This window comes from Poromitra crassiceps (genome assembly GCF_964638095.1).
Source record: "Poromitra crassiceps genome assembly, chromosome: 1".
NCBI lineage: Eukaryota > Metazoa > Chordata > Actinopteri > Beryciformes > Melamphaidae > Poromitra > Poromitra crassiceps.
The window spans coordinates 61,578,125-61,599,638 of NC_139623.1; the positions used below are offsets into that span (position 1 = coordinate 61,578,125).

Consider the following 21,514-nt stretch of genomic DNA (forward strand, 5'->3'; position numbering starts at 1 on the left):
GATGATAATAAATTTGTGTTCACCTGCAGATGTGATGCTGACCCGTCTGCATTAGCCAACTATGTTGTGGCCCTTGTGAAGAAGGACAAACCGGAGAAAGAGCTTAAAGCACTCTGCGCTGATCAACTCGATGTCTTCCTACAGAAAGGTATAGTCTCCACCTAGTTTGTTTTCCAATGTCAAAGTTGTGCAGTCCATCATATAGTGAACTGGAGATGGTCATCTGTCTAACTTTCTGATAAGAGATATCCCCATCTGATAAGATTTGAGCATCACTCTCCTGGCCCTGTATTTGCCCTCTCTCAGAACAAAATGTGGATGGCTGAAGAGGGAGAGAAACTAAGGCTACGTTCACACACAGAAAACCTTAGTGCTCGAATCTGATTTTTTGATCAGGTCAGATTTTTTGTGTGGCTGTTCACACAGACTTTTTAAAAGTGGCCCATATCAGACTCCAGTGTGAACATATCGCAGACCTGAAGTGACCCGCATGCACAGAAGAACAACTATAACGTCACACGCAGCACACTGCTGTTCTAAGTAAATACGGAAGAAGACGGCAGTAAACATGGTGGTAGCTGACGATGTTGTTTCATCTGTTGTTTACGGTTTAATTTACAAGTTATTGTGCAGTGGAAGCCAGCGAATACAGGAGCAGATGATAGCGAGGAGGAGGAGGAGAAAGAGAGCCAACATTTTAATAATGGCTTTCTGTGGAGCAATAGCTGCTACTTCTTGCTAATACGTATAAGGTCTAAAACCTCACTGTCCCTCCACTGATTAGCTCCCTCGCAGCTGTCCTCCATGTTTTTAATCACAATCTGCCCGCTTCGTTCTCCTGCCAGCGCAGAATAGTGACGAATGTCGCTCTGGAATGACGTAAAAGTCACATTGAAGCATTAAGTCAGATATGGGCCAGATGTCTGTTCACACCGGAGTCATTTTCCAAAACATCAGATTCGAATCTGATGTTTTTCTACATTTGAAAGTAGCCCTCTTTAAATAAATAAAAAAAGTCACTTTCAATGTGACTTGTACTGTTCACACAGTCATGAAAAAGACTGACCTGAGTCACTTAGGGGGGAAAAGATCAGATTCAAGCACCATACTATCTCTGCAAGACTGTCCTCCAAGTGGATACGAGCCAAGACGTCGTTTATCACGTTATAACAGCCCAGTTTCAAGAGTTTGGTCCAATTATAACCTGGGCGGGATTTGAACCTGGGGCCCCTGGCTTGAAAGTCACCTGTCGCAACCACTCGGCTATCCGTTCATCAATGATGTGTGATGTCACAATGCCTCCTTATGTGTATGTGTGCCCCATTATGATATCACTGACGACATCATCAGTGTGTGTGTGTGCCCCCCTATGACATCACTGATCAGTCTTGTCACAATGCTTCTTTCTGTGTGTGTGACATCACTGATCAGTCTTGTCACAATGCCCCCTTATGTGTGTGTGCACCCTTATGACATCGCTTTTGACATCATCACTGATGACATCACATCATTAGCTAATTGCTTCTTGCCATTTGATGAGGTATACATTTTTTTAGCTGATTTTGTTAAAGGGATACGCCAACTTTTTGGGAGTTTTGTCCATTTGCCATGTCGCCCATACATAACCAAGATACACAATGCCTTTACCGTCACTCTCCATACAGTAAACAGTGCGCTACACTCATCAAGTTAGTTAGTATCGCCTATGAATTGGGGGAAACGGTACAGCCGTTCAAAGTCACCAAAAACACACATTTCTAATAGTGCCAAAAAGCTCTCTAGGCATTGTGTATCTTGGCGTATGGGCGATATGGCAAATGGACGAAACTCCCAAAAAGTTGGCGGATCCCTTTAAATGTGCATATTGTCTCATATCCCCTCAATTTAATCAAATCTGCCGATCTGGGGAGACCCGAGACTAGCACCATGCTGCTTCCTCCGACACATGCGCGCTTGCCAGCCGCTTCTTTTCACCTGACAGCGGGCGCTTCGCCGGGAGGACGTGGGACGATGACGCTATTCCCACCAGTTCCCTTCCACCCCGACCAGGCGCCCCGACCGGCCAGAGGAGGCGCTAGTGCAGTGGCCATTACACATACATACCCCCAATCTGGCTTCCCACCCGCAGAAACCAGACAATCGTGCCTGTATGGACGCCCGACCAAGCCGGAGGTAACACGGGGGTGCGGACCTGCAACCCTCGTGTTGGTAGGCAGGGAATCTACCAAGTTGCTCTTTCTATTGCTTCATAATATATTTGTATCATGTGGATATATATGGGGCTAATAAATAATGCTCTAAATGGGTTCTATGGGTACCCACAAGTCTTCTTCTTCTGTCTGTCTGTCTCTCTCTGCCTCTCTCCTACTGTTAAAAGTGGTGACACTTTGCTGCACTGTCTGATCAATGTAAAAATGTTGGGTAAATTTAACTTTAAATGTGAAAATATATTTAAGAATGAAATGTTCCTATATCATAAAGGGTGGGCCTGACAGAAAAAGTTTGGGAACCACTGAGTTAAGGAATAAGCCTAATCATATGATTCACCTCCTTATTGCAGAGACAACAGGATTTGTCGATAAACTCTTTGAATGTCTGACAACCAAGAACTACCTGGGAAATCCCCCTCCTCACCTGAACCCTCCTAACCCTGCCAAGGAGGAGGTCAAACAAGCCCTCATCAAATCTGAGCCAGAGGTAAGAATGGATTGACTATATTTGGCCAGTGAATTGCTGGCCTTTGATGAGTCCATTTCATCACATTCAAGCATCTCTAAAGTGCTTCTGTAGGTAAGTGAATAAAGCATGGCACATTGAGAGCAACCATATTCAAATATGTGCCCTCATGCTAGTGTATTGTCTCTCCCCAGACTCAAATATTGCGTTGAATCGCTGCACTCCGCATACTACATAAATGAGTCTGTGTCACTTCACAGCCCCCGGTGCTTTTTTGATGGGACATTTGAATGCCAGAGGTCGTAGCACCAATGAGTGTGGTTCATTTTCAAATGTCAACAGAGTTAAGTTGGGTGGGCGCGCCTGATTGCTAGTTATTACTGATTAAAACCCACCAATCACTGGCGAGGATTCCAACACCAGTTTGGAGCGAGGAGTGTCCCAGACCCATAGAGAGATCTGCAGCATGCAGTAACGTAGTGTATATCAGCGTAAGAACTCTCATGGGTCTGGTGTTACGTCTGTACGTACGTATGTACGTACGTCCGTCCATCCTATGTTCGTTAATGCGATATCTCAGGAACGCCATGACTGAATTTCGTCACATTTGCCTCAAACGTCCACTTGGACTCAAGGATGAACTGATTACATTTTGGTGCTCACTAAGGTCAAATTTCAAGGTCACTGTGACCTCACGTACGCCATCTTCTAGCTCGTTAACGCGATATCTCAGGAACACCTTGACGGAATTCCGTCACACTTGGCTCAAACGTCAAAGTCTGGACAAACATGGATGTCGACTGCTCACTTGTTGGCGGAGGCATATATCCGCGGTGCGGTCATTCTAGTTTTTAATCTTGTCTTATTTTAACCACTTTGTAAACTCGGTTTTAGAAAATTGCTGTATACTGTAAATAAAGATTAACATTAGCATTGTTATCATATTCGAATATCTTGAGATTCCTTTATTCTTTCCGTACAGTGTGTTGAGAACCCATGAAATAGTTGAAGTGTTTAAGTTGTAACTGTGTTTTTCCTCAAGGCTGAAACAGCGGAGGAGGAGAGAGAAAACAGACGCAGGAGAAGTCCTCCAAGAAACCGCCCTGAATTCAATGAGTCCAGGTATGGCTCTGGCTCATTGGGGGTGCTGCAGTCCCCCCCCCCCCCGCGCTTAAAGTTGAGCTGAAATTAAAAATTATTTATTTTCTATTTTAGATCTCATCCCTGGGTATTCACAGTTCTTTAGTTTTTCACGTTTTTTCACATCAAAAGTTCATTTTTCAGGACTTCAGTCATAACTGTAATCTACAGTATGCTGACGTCAGCCAGAACTATCTAATTTCTACCCCATTTCAACCAATCATATATCACGACATGACAGCTCTCAATCTTTATAGCGAGAAGATAATTCTGAGCAGGCAAAATGGCTACCTAGTGTTTACATGGGCAGACTTTTCTAGCCCATAAATCAAGGGTCTTCAATTGGCCCAATTCCACAGCAGCTAGTAGCGCGGTCCCGCTCCACTCGACTCGACTTTTGGTCTCATCCCACCATCAAAAACCGGCCCAGCTCGGTTTGTTTTGTGGCCGAGTCGTGCTACTTTTGGTCCCTGCCTCGTCGGGGTACTTCGGGCTGGCGAGTAGGTCCCAAATGGTGACGTAAAACTCTGATGGCTACTGATTGGTCAGAGAGAATCGTGTTTACTCTGTCTACTGACTGTCAATGCAATGCTGGCGGCTGCATACCAGTTTAGTGGTCTTACCTTATCTTCTGTTATGTATATTTCCATCAGTATTTTGTGTCGCTGCCTTCACCTCCGGTGAAATAAAATCGTGGCGGGTGTTCAATTGTCTGAGAAAAAAGTCCGCTGCTCGCTCAGGGAGCTCTGTAGCTGAGTGGAGGCTGCAGCGCTCCGCTAGGCCGCAGCGGGTGTTTGGAAGCCCCGGTCTTGCCTGGTGAGAGGCTGCGGGGTAGAGGCTTCACTCTGTTGCGCCTCTCCCGTCCCCGCACAGCGCAGCATGCCTGTGATATCATTCTCTTGGCCGATTGTCACATTTGCCCATGTACACTGTAGGTCATTTAGAGGCACCAGTATTTCATAAACAGTTTAAAAGTTCTGTGGATGGATTTAATTGTAACGTTATGTTATAGCCGAAGGACAGATATGCGGTCGCTATTTTTAGACGACCAGCTGTGGGCGGGGGTGGGTGGGGGCCGATCGAGCGCCGGTCGAAGCAAAACATCCATCGAGTAGAGACGAGTGGAGCCGAGTGGGGACGAGCTGTGCAGGGCTGTTAAGTGTGGTGGGATTGAGCCAAATGACTTTTCACCAAGGGCCACATTTAGCTGATGGCCGAGGGCCGAACAAGGCACCGGCGCGGAAAATGTGGAGCATTTGAAGTCAGGTTTAGAGGAATAACTAATTTTAAATGAACAGTTGTGATGTCATTATTCAGTCTTAACCACCAATATTTGATCCTTTTCTCACTCACTCCTATGTCACCACCTGCTCTCCCTGCAGGGCTTGAAATTAACTTCTTTCACCACCTGCCAATATGGCTGCTAGATTTCAAGGTTACCAGCCAATTAGAATTTCCACTAGCCAAAATGTTTTTCTTGAAATAAATGAGAATATGAGTGGGTTAATTTAAGCACAAGTATCAGTGGCCGGGGATTCTCAAAGCCTGTTGAGGGTTACACAAGAACAAAAATGCACTCTTGAAGCTAAATAAAACCAAGCCAACCAAAACCGAGTTAATTATTAAAATGTTTACTTCAATGTAGAACAGTAATTTCTTACATATGAGATTACTTTTAGCCATTTAGTCATAAAGATTATTGAAAGATATTCCATATTCCAGACTGAAATGTTATAACAGAAGTGGAGTATTGGCCAGAATGACATGAACATTTGGACACTTATTCAGCAGGTATCTTGCATGTTGCGTTCAGGTGCACTGTAAAAAAAAAACAGGGGGCGCTCGCGGGCTGCATGCGGGTGTGGGTTAGGGTATGGGTTAGGGTGTGGGTGTGGGTTAGAGGTACGGACAGCAACGAACTGGTAGCTGAGTGGTTACGACAGGTGGCCTTCGGCCCCAGGTTCAAATCCCGCACGACTCGAGGTTATATTTTCACCAAACTCTATCATCAGTGATGCGAAGTTGAGCAATTGTGCGCTGCGCATGCCAGTAGGGCAGGCGAGGCCACGCAGCAGCCGAGCTGTGGGCGAGCCCGCGCCGCATGCAGGCGAGGCCTAGCGAGGCCTTCTTCATCTTCTTATTGTACATTTCTGTGGTTCAGTATTCAGAGTACAAACACCCATGAGTCCTTAGCTTGATTAAGGCCCCGGTGTCCAATAGCCTGTCCCTTGTCTCTGATTCACCTAAAACAAAAACAAACAAAGCAAAAAATAAACTGTTCCATAACTGTAACGCTAAAATACAAAATGGGGTCAGTTCTGCAAATGCAAAGCTTCAAGCTGACACATCGTTCTGTTTTTGGTCAACTACTTAACTACTTCGTACTTCCAGGTGCAATACACAAATACTTTGCTCGATGCTGGACCTGTGAAGATAATATTCTGACCACAGTTATAAATTTGTATTCATGTGGACCAAGGCTGTATAGTTATTGGGACCCACATTTGCCTTTGCTTGCCAAGGACTAATTCCTAACAAAAACTACTACTGCTATTACTAAACCGATGAAGATTTTTTTTTACTGCCCACTCCGTTATTGAAATAGATATTGAATGAAATATTAATTCATATGTGTTTATTACGACCTGATTAACCACACAGGACCCGCGACGACAGAAGGCGAGACGAGCGCAAGCGGCGTGACTTTGAGCGGCACGACTTCGAAAGGCACGGGAAAGGCGGCGGCGGAGGCGGAGGTGGCGACGGGCACCGTGAGCGGCACGAGCGGCGCAGGGGGAGCCCCCGTGGGAGGAGCTACAGCCGCAGTCGCAGCAGGAGTGGCAGCCGAGGGAAGAGCAGGGACAGAGAGCACAGAGGAGGCAGAGGTGAGAGAGCCAAACCACACACACACACACACACACACACACACACACACACACACACACACACACACACACACACACACACACACACACACACACACACACACACACACACACACACACACACACACACACACACACACACACACACACACACACACACACACACACACACACACACACACACACACACACACACACACACCAGGGACCAGACCCGGGAGTGAAGGGGCTCTTGCCAGCACAGTTCACAGTTTGTTTTCTGTCAGTGTAGCCTAGTTATTGTGGCTGCAGCACTACTGTTACCATTACTACATTACTGATGCACAATGCAATGCCTGAGACTTCCTGGGTGTGCCGTAAGAGATGCTTAGTACCTACTGACACTGGATCTAGCCAACTGCATGCTTTTCTGTGAGGTTTCTTGTGCCCGAAGCTGCGACCTGTAAAGGAACAATGTGGACAGCGTTGCAGACACTTCCGTGGGGATTTAAACGCACAGAATGGAATTGGCCATCTCTTCACCTGCAAGGTCGATTTTCAACACTGAATGTTTTGCCGTGATGAGAGAAGTAGCTGCTTTAGTTGGTTTACAAAAGCTCAATACTTTGCTTGTAGGACTTACCATTGCTGTGGTCTGCTATTGTACTGTGTCTTCATGTGTGTGTCCCCCCCCCGCCCCGGGCGCTGGGCCAACAGCCCCGCCGGGGTCATAAGATGGAAAAGTCAGTCAGTCAATCATGGATGTTTAATGTCTTTCTCTGTTTCTGGTCGTCTCTAACAGACTTCTTATTAATGTGTCTTTCTCTGTTTCTGGTCGTCTCTGACAGACTTCTTTTTTTTTTTTTTTTTCAATAATATTTTTATTCAATTTTAAATTTTACAAGACAGGACAACGACAAAGACAAAAAACAAAAAGACAGGGCAGCTTAAACACTTCACAAAGACATAGATGTGGACAACAATAAAGAAAAGGATGGACAGATGAATGATAATACGATAAAATAAATTAAATTAGATGTACAAGGCAAAAGGCAGTGCTCAGGTGGCAGTATCACTTCGGTTGAGGTATCCAATAGTCAGTGTCTCTGCTAGGTTAGGGTCGATATATTTCAGATAGGGCTCCCACACTTTATAAAAGACATCGGTTGTTGAGTGTAGCATACATGTCATGAACTCCAAAGGCATAAGCTGCATAATTATCTGGTGCCAGTTCCTCTTTGTTGGAGGTTTGTCTTTAATCCAAAATAAAAGAATATTTTTTCTAGCAGCAAAAGTTAATAAATTAAATAGCCGTTTGTGATGTTTATAAACAAGTTTCTTATGGGGAAGACCAAGAATAAGGCTGACAGGGTCTGGGTCCAACTCCACACCAAAGATGACACTCAACTGCTGCACTATGTCTGACCAGTATCGTTCTATCTTAGGACATGACCATATTATGCAGTGAGTGTAATCTCCCACCTCTATCTTACACTTAAGGCAGAGGGGAGACAGGCTAGCATTCATTTTATGACGAAGGCTGGGTGATATTTGCAATCTATGTATAATTCTTAGCTGCATCGACCACAGTCTGTTGCACACAGAAATTCTTTTGGCATTATCAAATATATCACACCAGTCCTCGTCATCAACCTCCACCTCAAGGTCCCTCTCCCATATCTGCTTGGTGGCCAGAGTGTTCAGAGTAGAGGTAGACCTTAATAAGCTATAAAGAAAACCAATAAAACCTTTACTTGGACCAAGTGAGAGTACCCTTTCGACCTCAGAGGCTTCTATATTTGTTGTTAATGTTGTACGCCGGAGTATGAAGTCCCTCACCTGCAGAAACCGAAATAAATTTTGGTGTGACAAATTATATTTTTGCTGTAACTGGTTAAAGGACATCAGGATAGGGCCATCAAATAAATCCCCTAAAACTAGTAGCCCCCTATCCTTCCAAATGTTAAAACCAAGATCACTAAGACCTGGAGGGAAGTAAGAGGTGATGTTAGTTTGGTTCGGCCCTCCATCGATCTAACCAATTTCCATGCCTTTAGAGTATTAATAACAATTGGGTTTTTACACAGGCTTTTTACTGAAGCAAGGTTTCTAAGAAATAACAGGTTTCTGAGCGGACAATCACACTGAGCGGCTTCAACATCTAGCCATATAGAGGACTGGTCTCCCCTCAGCCACTCAGCCATAAACCTTAAATGTGCAGCTGCCTGATACCATGACAGACTTCTTGTTAATGTGTCTTTCTCTGTTTCTGGTCGTCTCTAACAGACTTCTTATTAATGTGTCTTTCTCTGTTTCTGGTCGTCTCTGACAGACTTCTTATTAATGTGTCTTTCTCTGTTTCTGGTCGTCTCTAACAGACTTCTTGTTAATGTGTCTTTCTCTGTTTCTGGTCGTCTCTAACAGACTTCTTATTAATGTGTCTTTCTCTGTTTCTGGTCGTCTCTGACAGACTTCTTATTAATGTGTCTTTCTCTGTTTCTGGTCGTCTCTGACAGACTTCTTATTAATGTGTCTTTCTCTGTTTCTGGTCGTCTCTGACAGACTTCTTATTAATGTGTCTTTCTCTGTTTCTGGTCGTCTCTAACAGACTTCTTGTTAATGTGTCTTTCTCTGTTTCTGGTCGTCTCTAACAGACTTCTTATTAATGTGTCTTTCTCTGTTTCTGGTCGTCTCTGACAGACTTCTTATTAATGTGTCTTTCTCTGTTTCTGGTCGTCTCTGACAGACTTCTTATTAATGTGTCTTTCTCTGTTTCTGGTCGTCTCTGACAGACTTCTTATTAATGTGTCTTTCTCTGTTTCTGGTCGTCTCTGACAGACTTCTTATTAATGTGTCTTTCTCTGTTTCTGGTCGTCTCTGACAGACTTCTTATTAATGTGTCTTTCTCTGTTTCTGGTCGTCTCTAACAGATTTCAAGTCAAAGTTTGAGGCAGAGAGGAAGGACTCTGACGGCTACAACTCCTCCACCGCTCAGCAGCAGCAGCACCCGCCCCCTCTCCTGCCCCTGCCCACCCCCCTGCTCCCTCCCTTCTCCTCCTCCACCTCCACTGGACTCTCAGTAGCTGGAGGTGTTCCCATAGCAACGTCGGCTCACCTGCCCGATAGCACCACAGACAGCTGGTCTGGTTACTACGGCAACCAGAGGCAAGATGGCGGAGGCAGCAAGCCATTCAACAAGAGCGTATCGCTCAAACAGCGCTGCAGGGACTACGATGGTAAGAACGGATTCAATCATCACAACCTGATCAAAATTCATCTCTTTAGAGCAATCTTTTCATCTTTTCTTCCTTCCTTTTCCCCCCTTCCATTCTTCCATCCTCCCTCCCTCAAGCGTTCCTCCCTCCATCTCACTGCCACTTATCTGATATGACTTAATAGCTATGTGTACAAGCTATTACTGTAGGGAGCTGGATAAGTATCACTCTAATTCAGCATTCTATTCAGCATTCATTCAACTTAAAAAAAATCATTTGAAACAAATGTTGCGTGGCAATTTTATTTTGTTCAATTGGAAATTGCTATCATCACTAATGACTTGTGTTTCGTGCTGCCTCTCGTCAGGCGAGCAAACAGGCTCACATGGGGTTTGTATTTATATACCTGCTGTCCCATAAGCACACAGCTCAGCTGTCACAGTGCTCAGCTCAGCCCAACCACTAGGGACTCCAGCCCCCCTCCAGTCACTTTGATAATTTTTAACATATTTCACAGTTTTTCCTGCTCTGCTAATTAGCCAAATTGTTCGCCACTGTATTTTGTTGACAAATAACCTTATTTTGGGATCAGTCTTAAAATATAGCTTGTGGTAAAAACAGGTGCTGACATCAGACATTATGTTGTCTTAACGAGTGACGTGTCATAGACAAATACAATATTTAATACTACAGTAAATACCATCTGCTGTTAGCTTGGTGTTAGCCTACGTTTGCTAACTAAGTGTTCACCAGGTTCAAAACGCTGCGATAGTCACTTTTTTTATGCCTCCGCCGGGCGATAGCCAGGCCGGAGGCATTATGGATCCGGGTTGTCCGTCCGTATGTCCGTCCGTACGTACGTCCGTACGTACGATGTTTGTTAACGCGATATCTGAGGAACGCCTGGACGGAATTTCATCAAATTTGCCTCAAACATCGAGTTATACTCAAGGATGATCTGATTAGATTTTGGTGGTCAAAGGTCAAAGGTCAAGGTCACTGTGACCTCTCGAACGCCATTTTCAAGCTTGTTAACGCGATATCTCAGGAATGCCTGACGGAATATAATCCAACTTGTCTCAAACATCGACTTGGACTCAAGGATGAACTGATTAGATTTTGGTGGTCAAAGGTCAAAGGTCAAGGTCACTGTGACCTCTCGAACGCCATTTTCAAGCTTGTTAACGCGATATCTCAGGAATGCCTTGACGGAATATAATCAAACTTGTCTCAAACATCGACTTGGACTCAAGGATGAACTGATTAGATTTTGGTGGTCAAAGGTCAAGGTCACTGTGACCTCTCGAACGCCATTTTCAAGCTTGTTAACGCGATATCTCAGGAATGCCTTGACGGAATTTAATCAAACTTGTCTCAAACATCGACTTGGACTCAAGGATGAACTGATTACATTTTGGTGGTCAAAGTTCAAGGTCACTGTGACCTCTCACACACCCAATTTCCAAGCTCTGTAACGCAACATCACAGCAGCGCCTTGACGGAATCTCTTCCAATTTGCCTCAAATGGCGATTTGGACTCCAGAATGAACTAATGGCGGAGGCATAAGTCCGCGTTGCGGTCGTTCTAGTTTGTTTTCAATATTTTATTTTCAGTTTTCAGAATATCAAAAACAACAAACAGACACAGGAAAAGAAGAAAGAAAAAAAAGCATACAAATATATCAGTCAATATTACAGCCGCAAAAGGTGCCTATGTGCTTCTAAGAGATGTGCATGGGATTCACTTCTGTGACCATTTCAGAATGATTAACACACCCAGCGAAACAATCAGCTCATACATGTTCTATAGTTTTGTTAACTCCGTGTGTGCTGTCATTACTTTTTCTTCACTGGCTCATTCGGTCTAACTCTCTCCCTCCCGCATGCATACGCGCGCACTCAATGATGAAACAGTAGTTTTTACCGTGTTACAAAAATGCAGACATGAAGCAGTCTAATTGACGATTGAAAAGTATCAATTAACGTTAGTCTTTACTGTCCAACACATTGCAGTTCGGAGAAATTGTTTCACAACAAGAGATGGATTGTTTGTAGACTGCATTGACAACTGACAGCTGCGTGCGGAGTGCGGACTTGTCTTTATAATGTTGTGGAGCCCTGCAAGACACAGAGAGCACAGCCCTCGTCGCGTGTGGGAACAGAGAGGAAGAAGGGGTGAGACAGAAGCAAACTATTTTTTGCAGATCTCAAAAGCAGGTAAACCACTGTGGGATTAGTGAGACTATTGTTAAAAGAGAAGATACTGTAGTGATGTGCACTTTGTCAGTGCGCCTGCAGCCTGGGCTGTCGTCCGCTCAAACAGTACTTCACGGGGCGGCTGCGTGTCATTAATGTGCCCTTAATATGCAAAGCGTGCAGCTCTAAGCAGTATAGCCTCTCGGAGGAATGTTTTTGTTTAGATGGCTGGAGGATTCAACTTGTCTTCTCGTTTTGTTAATGTGTTTTTTTCTGCTTGTAGATAGAATAAACGCTTTCTAATGAAAAAAAATCAAGCATTTGTTGTGGTAATGGTTTAATGGGGCACAGGCAGTCAAATAGCGCATTTTAATCTTCTCGGTTAACCGACCAATTGTCGGCTAATGAGAGTCGGTTGTCGGTCAAGAAAAATTATGATTTTCGACATCCCTAGGCCTTACCAGTGTTTAGGCACTACTACTGGGCTGCCAATGTTAGGGCTCTAATATTTTGCCTTCAAGGGACTCCTGGCAATTTATCTCCCTGTGGCTGAAACTGGAGGCCAGCTCTATTGGCAACTCTTCCCTGCCAGCTATGCTATTTGCTAAATTAGAGATCCCTGGGACCTTAGAACATGTTCATTTAAGTTTTGTCATGAAAAACTGTCAGAATTTTAAACCAAGAGTGTTTTCAGTCTACCAGATGTTTCTGTCCATACGCCAATCTGTTTCAATCACTCTTTTTTTGGCTCCATGGTCAGACAGAAACTACCATGCTTGGAGTGAGAAGGGGCTAGTTTCCATCAACGACCTATACATAGATGGCCGTTTTGTATCCTTTGATCTACTGAAGAGGAATTTTGGGTTGCCCAGCACAAACTGGCTCAGATTTCTGCAAATCAGAAATTATGTTCGATCCAAGATTCACACCTTTGAAGCACTCCCAAATGTACATACTTTTTTCTATGTATTGCTGAGCCCTCCTCACTCCAAACATCTCATGTCTAGATGTGTATGTCTGTTTGACAACTGCACCACGGCCTCTACTGAGAGGATTAGAGAAGCATGGCAGCCAGGGGGAACTTGGCATTCACTTATCTGACATTATATGGGATAGGAGTCTGTCTGTGATACAACTCGGCTCAGTTAATAGTAGACACCAGCTGATCCAATTTAAAGTCACTCACCGTCTTCACTATTCTAAGCAGAAGTTGCACAAGATTTACCTGTCTGTCTCACCACTGTGTGACTGCTGTCAGGTGTCAGAGAGCACTCTGTCTCATGCCTTCTGGTCCTGACCTTTACTGACAGGATTCTGGGCCAAAATATTTGACTGGTACTCTATGGCCCACAAAATAACCCTTCAGCCGGAGGCAGGACTCGCCATCTTCGGCTGCTCAGAGTCCTCTCTAGACTTCCCTACAGCTGTGCAACAATCTCTGGTGGCAAAAACTGGTGGCACTGTGTTGTAATTTTGGAGTGTATGTATGTTTTTCTTTCTTTTCTTTTCCTGTTTGTTCGTTTTTGTGTGTTCTGAAAATTCTTAATTGCGAAATAAATAAATTATATATATATATATATATATTATAGATGGGAATAGATTAATTTTTTTAATCTAGATTAATCTAGATTAATCCTGGTCATTAATCTAGATTAATCTAGATTAAAATGGGTCATTTGAAGTCTGTCGAAGCCATTCAAAATATGTGTGTGCAACATAAATAATGACTAGAAGTAAGTCCTTGTGAACAGGTTTCTGTTTATTCAATTCAACTTGAATAGCCAGTAGGCATTTAAAGGTAAGAAACCAGCAGGTTACACACATGGTTTGTCTTCATCTGGACAAAGTTCTATCCTGAACTACCTGGAATGAGATCACCGGGATCACTCGTGAATATTCATGAGTGTGGCTCCCGCACGTCAGAGAGGCTGGGAGGAGGAGAGAGAGAGCATGATGCCAGAGCCCGGCTAGCTGCATCTCTCATGCACAGCCGGCACGGAGCATCGGGAGCGTTTGGAAGCGTTTGAGGGCAAATCGGCTCACGACTCGTGCTATAGGCTACACGGTGCCACACGACAACGATGGACTGACGGAGGAGAGAGCAAAAGAGAGAGAGAGAGAGAGAGAGACAGAGAGAGGGAGACGCCGCCGCCTCGTGTTTTTGAAGCATGCACATTATTTAGAGCAGATGACTGCCAGGTCAGTAGTGTAGGCCACTGGAAGATGACTAGAGAGCAGGTTCGGTTGTTCACGCCCCCCCACAGCAGCCAGGATGGGGGAGGCAGACATAAATGTCCGCGCTTACATACCTGTTCCATTCTAAAGTGATAATCATCATGGCCTGCTCAATATAAGTGGACCCTGCTACCAGACAACTTTGAGAATAGATTAACGGCGTTAATTTTTTTATCGCGCGTTAAGAGTCTCGCGTTAACGCAGCCGTTAACGGCGTTAACGATCCCATCTATAATATATATATATATATATATATATATATATATATATATATATATATATATTGATAGAACACGGCTCTCTTGAATACTCGATTCTGAGTATAATTATTTTTGTCAGATTATTGAATGATTTAGTTGTAGGCCGTGTTCTAAGCGGGATAATGTATATTGAGGCGGTGATTACTGGGAAATAATGACCTTCAGGTGAACGATTAAGCCCTCCGCTATGCATCGGGCTCAATCCACCTGTCGGTCATTATTTCCCCCGTAATCACCGCCTCAATATACATTATCCCTTACATACTGTATAGCCCAGAAGCCAGTCAGTATAGGGCAGAACCAGAAGGCATGAGACAGAGTGCCCTCTGACACCTGATATCTGTCACACACAGTGGTGATAAAGAAGGGTAGATCTTGTGCAACTTATGCTTAGAATAGTGCAGACGGTAAGCAACTTTAAATTGCCCTGCCACTCCTCTAATCCTCAGTAGAGGCTATGGTGCAGTTGTCAAACAGACATACACATCTAGAAATTGCCTTGGAGTGAGGAGGGTTCTGCTATAGTCACTTTTAACCAGTTCAAGTTACGCTCCTTCCATATCCAGTGTTTCCCATACATAAAGGAATTTGTGGCGCGCCGCCACAATAATATTTTGACTGCCACAATAAGATGTTGACCATTTTTTTTTTCTTAACAGTGCACCTGAATGCAACATGCAAGATATCCGCTGAATAAGTGTCCAATAAATGTTCATGTCATTCTCGCCAATACTTCTGTTATAGCATTTCAGTCTGGAATATGGAATATCTTTCAATAATCTATGATTTAGCTGCTAAATTATCAAATACCGCCATCTGCTCGCTACCCAGGCACTTATGTATGTACTTAAAGGAGAACTTACCTACAAAACACTTGTTTTCAGCTTTTAACCAATATATATGACTTTGGGGGTGATGTGTGAAGAATTCTGGTAAAAATTTCCACATTTGACACCAAACTGTTGCCATTATACCATTTATCATTTTTCAGCAGCATACCTGGAACACTGCTTTTTTTTTCCCCTCAAATGAATGGGATATTTGACACGTCGTGACGTCACCATGAACCAAAGACTATGGGATTTCAAGATAGTTACTTCCCTACCCCCCCTGTACCCTTTCGGCTCCTCACAACTCCAAGCCTATTCCCATGATGTCACTTGACCTGTTAATTTATTACAATCGCCTGTTATTTTCCTACCAACTCCTATGTAACACAATACTATCAATAAACGCCACTATAATCATAAAAGTAAGGATATGGCATTGTGTTGCTGTAAAATCATTCCCAACCTTTTATAAATATCCAAAACAGCAACTTTTCAGGAAGTTTGCTCTTAAAATACTGAACCAAACATCGTCGAAGTTGGCACATGTCTTAATTATAGTTAGTTTCCCGCTGAATGTGTCATTACTTTATTAATATCTTACCTGGATAAGCTCGAATGATGATGTTTATATTATCAGTCCGAGTTGGAAGCACTGTCTCCAGGCCAGTCAGGCCTTATCCTCATGCACGAGCCCCCAAGCTCCGGGGGCGCGCGCAGCAGCAGCTGTGCTCCCTCTGGCCGAGAGAGCACAGTCTCTGCCTCTGGCCGAGAGAGCACAGTCTGACATTTCCACAAACAAATCTCTTCGCAGTTTAGCGCACATGTAAAATATAACGCTATACTACGACATGACAACGTGACAAAGCTGCTTTAAACTCATCGGCTACTAAAATATATTTCCTTGCATCTCATACTGAGAGATTAGATCGGTATTGAGTTTGGACAGACTGAATCCTCCTGGTCCCATGCAGGAGCCTGTTTCGCCAGCCAGGGTCTGGGAGGAGGGAGGAGGCGCAGCCTGCAACTGCGCTGAGAGGAAAACCTTTGCACAACTGCAGGGGCTTTCGCATGGGATGATATAACGTAGCGTTAACGTTACTTTATTCTCGTCAGAAAACACTCCGATTTGCATGTTAAAACAAGTTTGCAGCCTAGGAATAACTGGAAAACATTTGATTGATCTATTTACGTCAGACGATGCCAGAATCACACACACCAGCAGCGCATAGCACACAAAGTCAGCAGCGTGCCTGGTGACTTTTCCAGGGAAGAGGGAGCAGCCTGCAGCTCTGCTGAGAGGAAAACTTTTGCACAACTTTTAACAAGAATCACGAAAAGCCCCCAAACTAAAATTAAAAAGGGACTTCATGGCAAGTTGGACGAGGGAATGACATGGAGAAATCTCGCATTGTGTTACCCCAGAGCGGGGGGTTTGTCCTATTGTGCGGTGTGCTGCGGTAAACGAGCATCGTGTCACTATGCTCTTATCGATAGATACAGACGCCACACACACACATGGAGAAAAATAATTACATTTCTAGTTCGCCACTGAATTACCAAATTGATATAACTTTCAACCATTTTGAGCAACGCTGTTTCCATACAGGCTACCAGCGTTGGCTAGTTGTTGATATTTATAAAGATATTGCCCCTCTCAAATAAATTATTTTCGAGGCGGTGGGCAAACTGTAATGGCGTCGATTTCCGAAAAAAAATCTTGACTTGAACACAGCCAAAGAGTCTAGTATAGACAAGAGCATATGTCACTTCTTGGTTTTTTCCATAGGTATTTTCAAATCACTGTTCTGATACATATCTAGGGGGTAAGTCCTCCTTTAACCTAACTAACTAAATATTTCTTTATTATTTAGCATTTTGAGTTCATCACATCACAGGACCCTATGTTAATAAGCCACCAGCCAAATTTGAACGATGATTAACGTCACAAAGTATATAAATTTAGGTTTGACAGTCATGGCAAAAGTCATGAGAATCAATTAGTTTTTAGAGTGTATTTTCTCCCGCGGACTGTGTGGGCGTGTCCCGTCTGCAGCAGGGAAATTTCTCTCTCCTTCTCTCTCGGAGAGAGGGAGATAAGGAGAGAGAGAGAAGGAAAGAGACATACATGGGGTGTGTGTGTGTGTGTGTGTGTGTGTGTTTTCACGTTTTCACGCGCGCGTTGCTCTGCGCATAGCGTACTGAGAGGAAGAGATCTCTGTTCTGCGAGTGCACAGCGCTACCGTGTGTGTGTGTGAGTAACCTCGCACACACTGCCTGCTCTCTCTCGCTCTCTCTCTCTCACTACTCCCAAGAGAGAGAGAGAGAGAGAGAGCAGGCAGATAGCGCTGACACACAGCACACAGAGTGGGAGGGAGACAGACACAGAGCGAGCGATGTGGGGCAAAGAACGGACAAAAGGAGAAGGGCGGATTGCGCGCGTGTACAAAGGTTATATAGAGCTTATGACGTCATAAGATTCTGCATTTGGGCACCTCGCGCACTGCTCTCTTCAATGAGGAAGTACCTTGTAGAATCTTGTAGAAAAGTGTCGATTTTAAGGCTTTGGGTTGAAAGTAATGTATAATAATTTCGGAGGCACACAATTACTAACATAAGACCCTAAATAACATACCGTAAATTCCGGACTATAAGGCGCACCGGTCTATAAGCCGCACCTTCAAAGTTGACTATTTTTTTCTTCTATAAGCCGCACCGGTCTATAAGCCGCGGGTGTTTTAATGGTATTTTTTGTTTTTTTTACAGTGCACACAGTGTCCGCGGTGTGGTGAAAAGAGGGCAAGAGAGGAAATTAAAACAGAAGTGGATTTATAGTTAGAAAGAGTGCTAAAGAAGAGAGAATTCCGTTTTTTATTTTTTTATTTTAGTTACTCACAGTACTATTGACCAGTCCAACTCAAAAGATATTCGGCAGTTTCACTTTGAGCTCTTGTTCCGCCGCTGGGCACACAGTGTCCGCGGTGTGGTGAAAAGAGGGCAAGAGAGGAAATTAAAACAGAAGTGGATTTATAGTTAGAAAGAGTGCTAAAGATAGTCCGGTCTGGTTATGACGAGTCTCGCTGGGTACAGTACGCCAAAGCGATATCCATTGACTCGATGATGCTGTTGTATGTTGCGCGTTTCTGTTGCACCAACGCGGAGAGGTCCTGCCGGATGAAAAAGCGCGTACCCTCCCAGGTGAGGGGCTTCTTCCCCGCAGCCTGGAGGATGAGTTGACGGTCGGGCCAGCGGAGTAGGCAGATGAAGATGGCCCTCGGTGGCAGGCCGGGGTCTGGACGTGGCCGAGGCGCCCGGTGTGCCCTGTCCACCTCTGGTGGTTTCTCGCCTTCCTTCAGGTCCAGGATGTAACACAGGATTTTGCCACGAAAGCGTCCATGTCACCAATCTCAGCTCCTCTTTTACATTGATCAGGCGAATGTTATTTCTTTTACTCCTGCTGATTAAGTCATCAACCTGCGTGTGCAGGGTTTCGATTTTGCATTTTATCCATTTTCGGACTCACTGTGTTGTTTTTGTCCTCCAGTGCGCGGATGCGCTTTTCCGCATTATAAACTCTGTTCACGGTTGCCTTAGTTTCTTTAGTGAGTGAGTGGATGGACTTCTGCACGTTTTCAAACTTGTTTTCAAGCTGCTCAAAACCTCTGAGCGATGTCGGACTTAATCGATAGTGTTTCACGGAGTAAAAGTTTAGCCCAAGCGTGTATCTCCAGCCTCCAGCAGGTGAGTCATTTCCTCATTCATGGCGTGATTGCTTCGTCTTTTTCTTTCTGCTTACCTGTGTTGTGTTATGTTATGTTATGTTATGTTGTTAAAAGAGGGCAAGAGAGGAAATTAAAACAGAAGTGGATTTATAGTTAGAAAGAGTGCTAAAAAAGAGAGATTTTTTTTTTTTTTTGGAAAAAATCCATAGATAAGACGCACCGTTATATAAGCCGCAGGGGCCAAAAAAGGCCAAAAAACGGGAAAAAAGCCGCGGCTTATAGTCCGGAATTTACGGTAGTTAGAATGTTTTTGTGGATTTTGGTTTCCAGGGATTTTGGTTTAACCTAACTATCCGGTGTGCACAACACTGTCAGCCTAAACTCCGGCTGACACCCCAAAAACCTACAATCCGCTACAGAAAAATGTATATTGTTTGTTTATTAACTGGCCCCTCGCCTTCTATCATTTCACGAAAGTGGCAAAGCAAGTGGAGTATCCCTGACCTATAGGGAGAAATTTAGTTTGTCATTGTAAACCCACAGCACAGTAATGATGACATGTTCTTCATAGATCTAGCCTTTTAATTTTGCTCTTAAGCTTTCTCAAAGTACACCAAATTCATGCATTTTACTTTAAAATGTTTAAAAAAATCTTGCGGGGGGGCATGGCCCCGCACCCCCCTAGGGGGTCTGCGGTCCCCCACCACAAATACTCGAAATCCTGTGGGAAACACTGATCTTTTCCATATAGGTCCACCAGCTTTGATATCTGTTGGATAGTTGTTGATATTTATAACAATATTGTGGTTTCTGGAGTTAGAGGAAGCCATACTGAAGAACCGACTGGAGGGGGGTTTTAATTAGGCTGTTGGATCATTTGTCTCAGGCATTGCCTGTTTGAATTTGGACAATCCATCTTCTTGTTTGTTTCTCTCTTCTCACCCTAGTCTCGCCTTGCTCTTTCCTCCATTCTTATCTCTCTTTCACTACCCATCTCTCTTCTCCTGACTCACTTGTACTTGATCATCAGGGACCCAACCCCCTAGCAGGATCAGGTTACTAATTATGGCTCATTTCCACCACATTTAACAGCCCTGCACAGCTCGTCACCACTCGGCTCTAATCGTTTCGGCTCGATGGACGTTTTGCTTCCACCGCGGATCATCTGCCCCCACCCACCCCCGCCCACAGCTGGTCGTCATAGCGACCGCATATCTGTCCTTCGCTTATAGCCGAAGTAGGCTATAACATAACATTACAATTAAATCCATCCACAGAACTTTTAAACTGTTTATGAAATACTGGTGCCTCTAAATGACCTACAGTGTACATGGGCGAATGTGACAATCGACCAGGAGAATGGATATCACTTTGTAGTTAGTCAAATTCACAGGCATGCGCTGCGCTGCGCGGGGACGGGAGAGGTGCAACAGAGTGAAGCCTCTACCCCGCGGCCTCTCACCAGGCAAGACCGCGGCTTCACCAAACACCCGCTGCGGCCTAGCGGAGCGCTGCAGCCTCCACTCAGCTACAGAGCTCCCTGAGCGAGCAGCGGACTTTTTTCTCAGACAATTGAACACCCGCCACGATTTTATTTCACCGGAGGCGAAGGCAGCAACACAAAAGACTGATGGAAATATACATAACAGAAGAGAAGGTATGCCCACTAAACTGGTATGCAGCCGCCAGCATTGCATATGACAGTCAGTAGACAGAGTAAACACGATTCTGCCTGACCAATCAGTCGTCAACAATGTTTTCACGTCACCGTATGAACCCGGGTTCACAGAATAGAACCACGACGAGGCAGGTACTAAAAGTAGCACGACTCGACCCCAATACAAACCGGGCTGGGATAGTTTTTAGTGGTGGAATGAGACCATTTGTCGAGCGGAGCGGGATCGCACTACTACCTGCGGTGGAAATGGGCCATAATGGACACTCAAGAGGACCTGGAGAAGAACGTATCTAGAGGATATGTAGGCCTTGTCTAGAAAATACTTTCTTTAGGGTGTCCTGAAGTTATACAATGCTGTATATTTATTTTAATTGTATCCATTCTGCCGTTATTTGTTGTTTTGCTCATTTTGTCTTCAACCATTTATTTCTACAGGGTATCCACAGGGTTTTGAAAAGCATTAAAAGTTGATACATCAGTTTCAGGAAAATGAAGGCCCTTAAAAAGTCTTAAAAAGTCTTAATTGCCATTTGATGAGGTATTACATTTTGTAGCTATTGTGTCAGCGCTTTGAGCCTTGGAAAGGCGCTATATAAATCCAATGATTATTATTATTATTATTATTATTGTGCAGATTGTTAAAAGGGCATAATAATATCGTCTCATTTCCATCGCACACCCCTGAATTGAATCGGTTGTAT

The 21,514-nt window shown here is 44.2% G+C and overlaps 1 protein-coding gene across 2 annotated transcripts in view; it reads left to right on the forward strand.

The window, feature by feature from the left end:
* The window catches only part of rbm27 (RNA binding motif protein 27), an 84,734-nt gene that overhangs the window by 4,467 nt on the left and 58,753 nt on the right, over positions 1-21,514 (forward strand). For both annotated transcript variants that reach the window (XM_083637577.1, XM_083637578.1), the window contains exons 2-6: positions 30-148; positions 2,561-2,697; positions 3,719-3,798; positions 6,478-6,701; positions 9,611-9,916. In XM_083637577.1, coding sequence (XP_083493703.1) covers positions 30-148; positions 2,561-2,697; positions 3,719-3,798; positions 6,478-6,701; positions 9,611-9,916 — 866 coding nt within the window. The remainder of the gene's footprint in view (positions 1-29; positions 149-2,560; positions 2,698-3,718; positions 3,799-6,477; positions 6,702-9,610; positions 9,917-21,514) is intronic.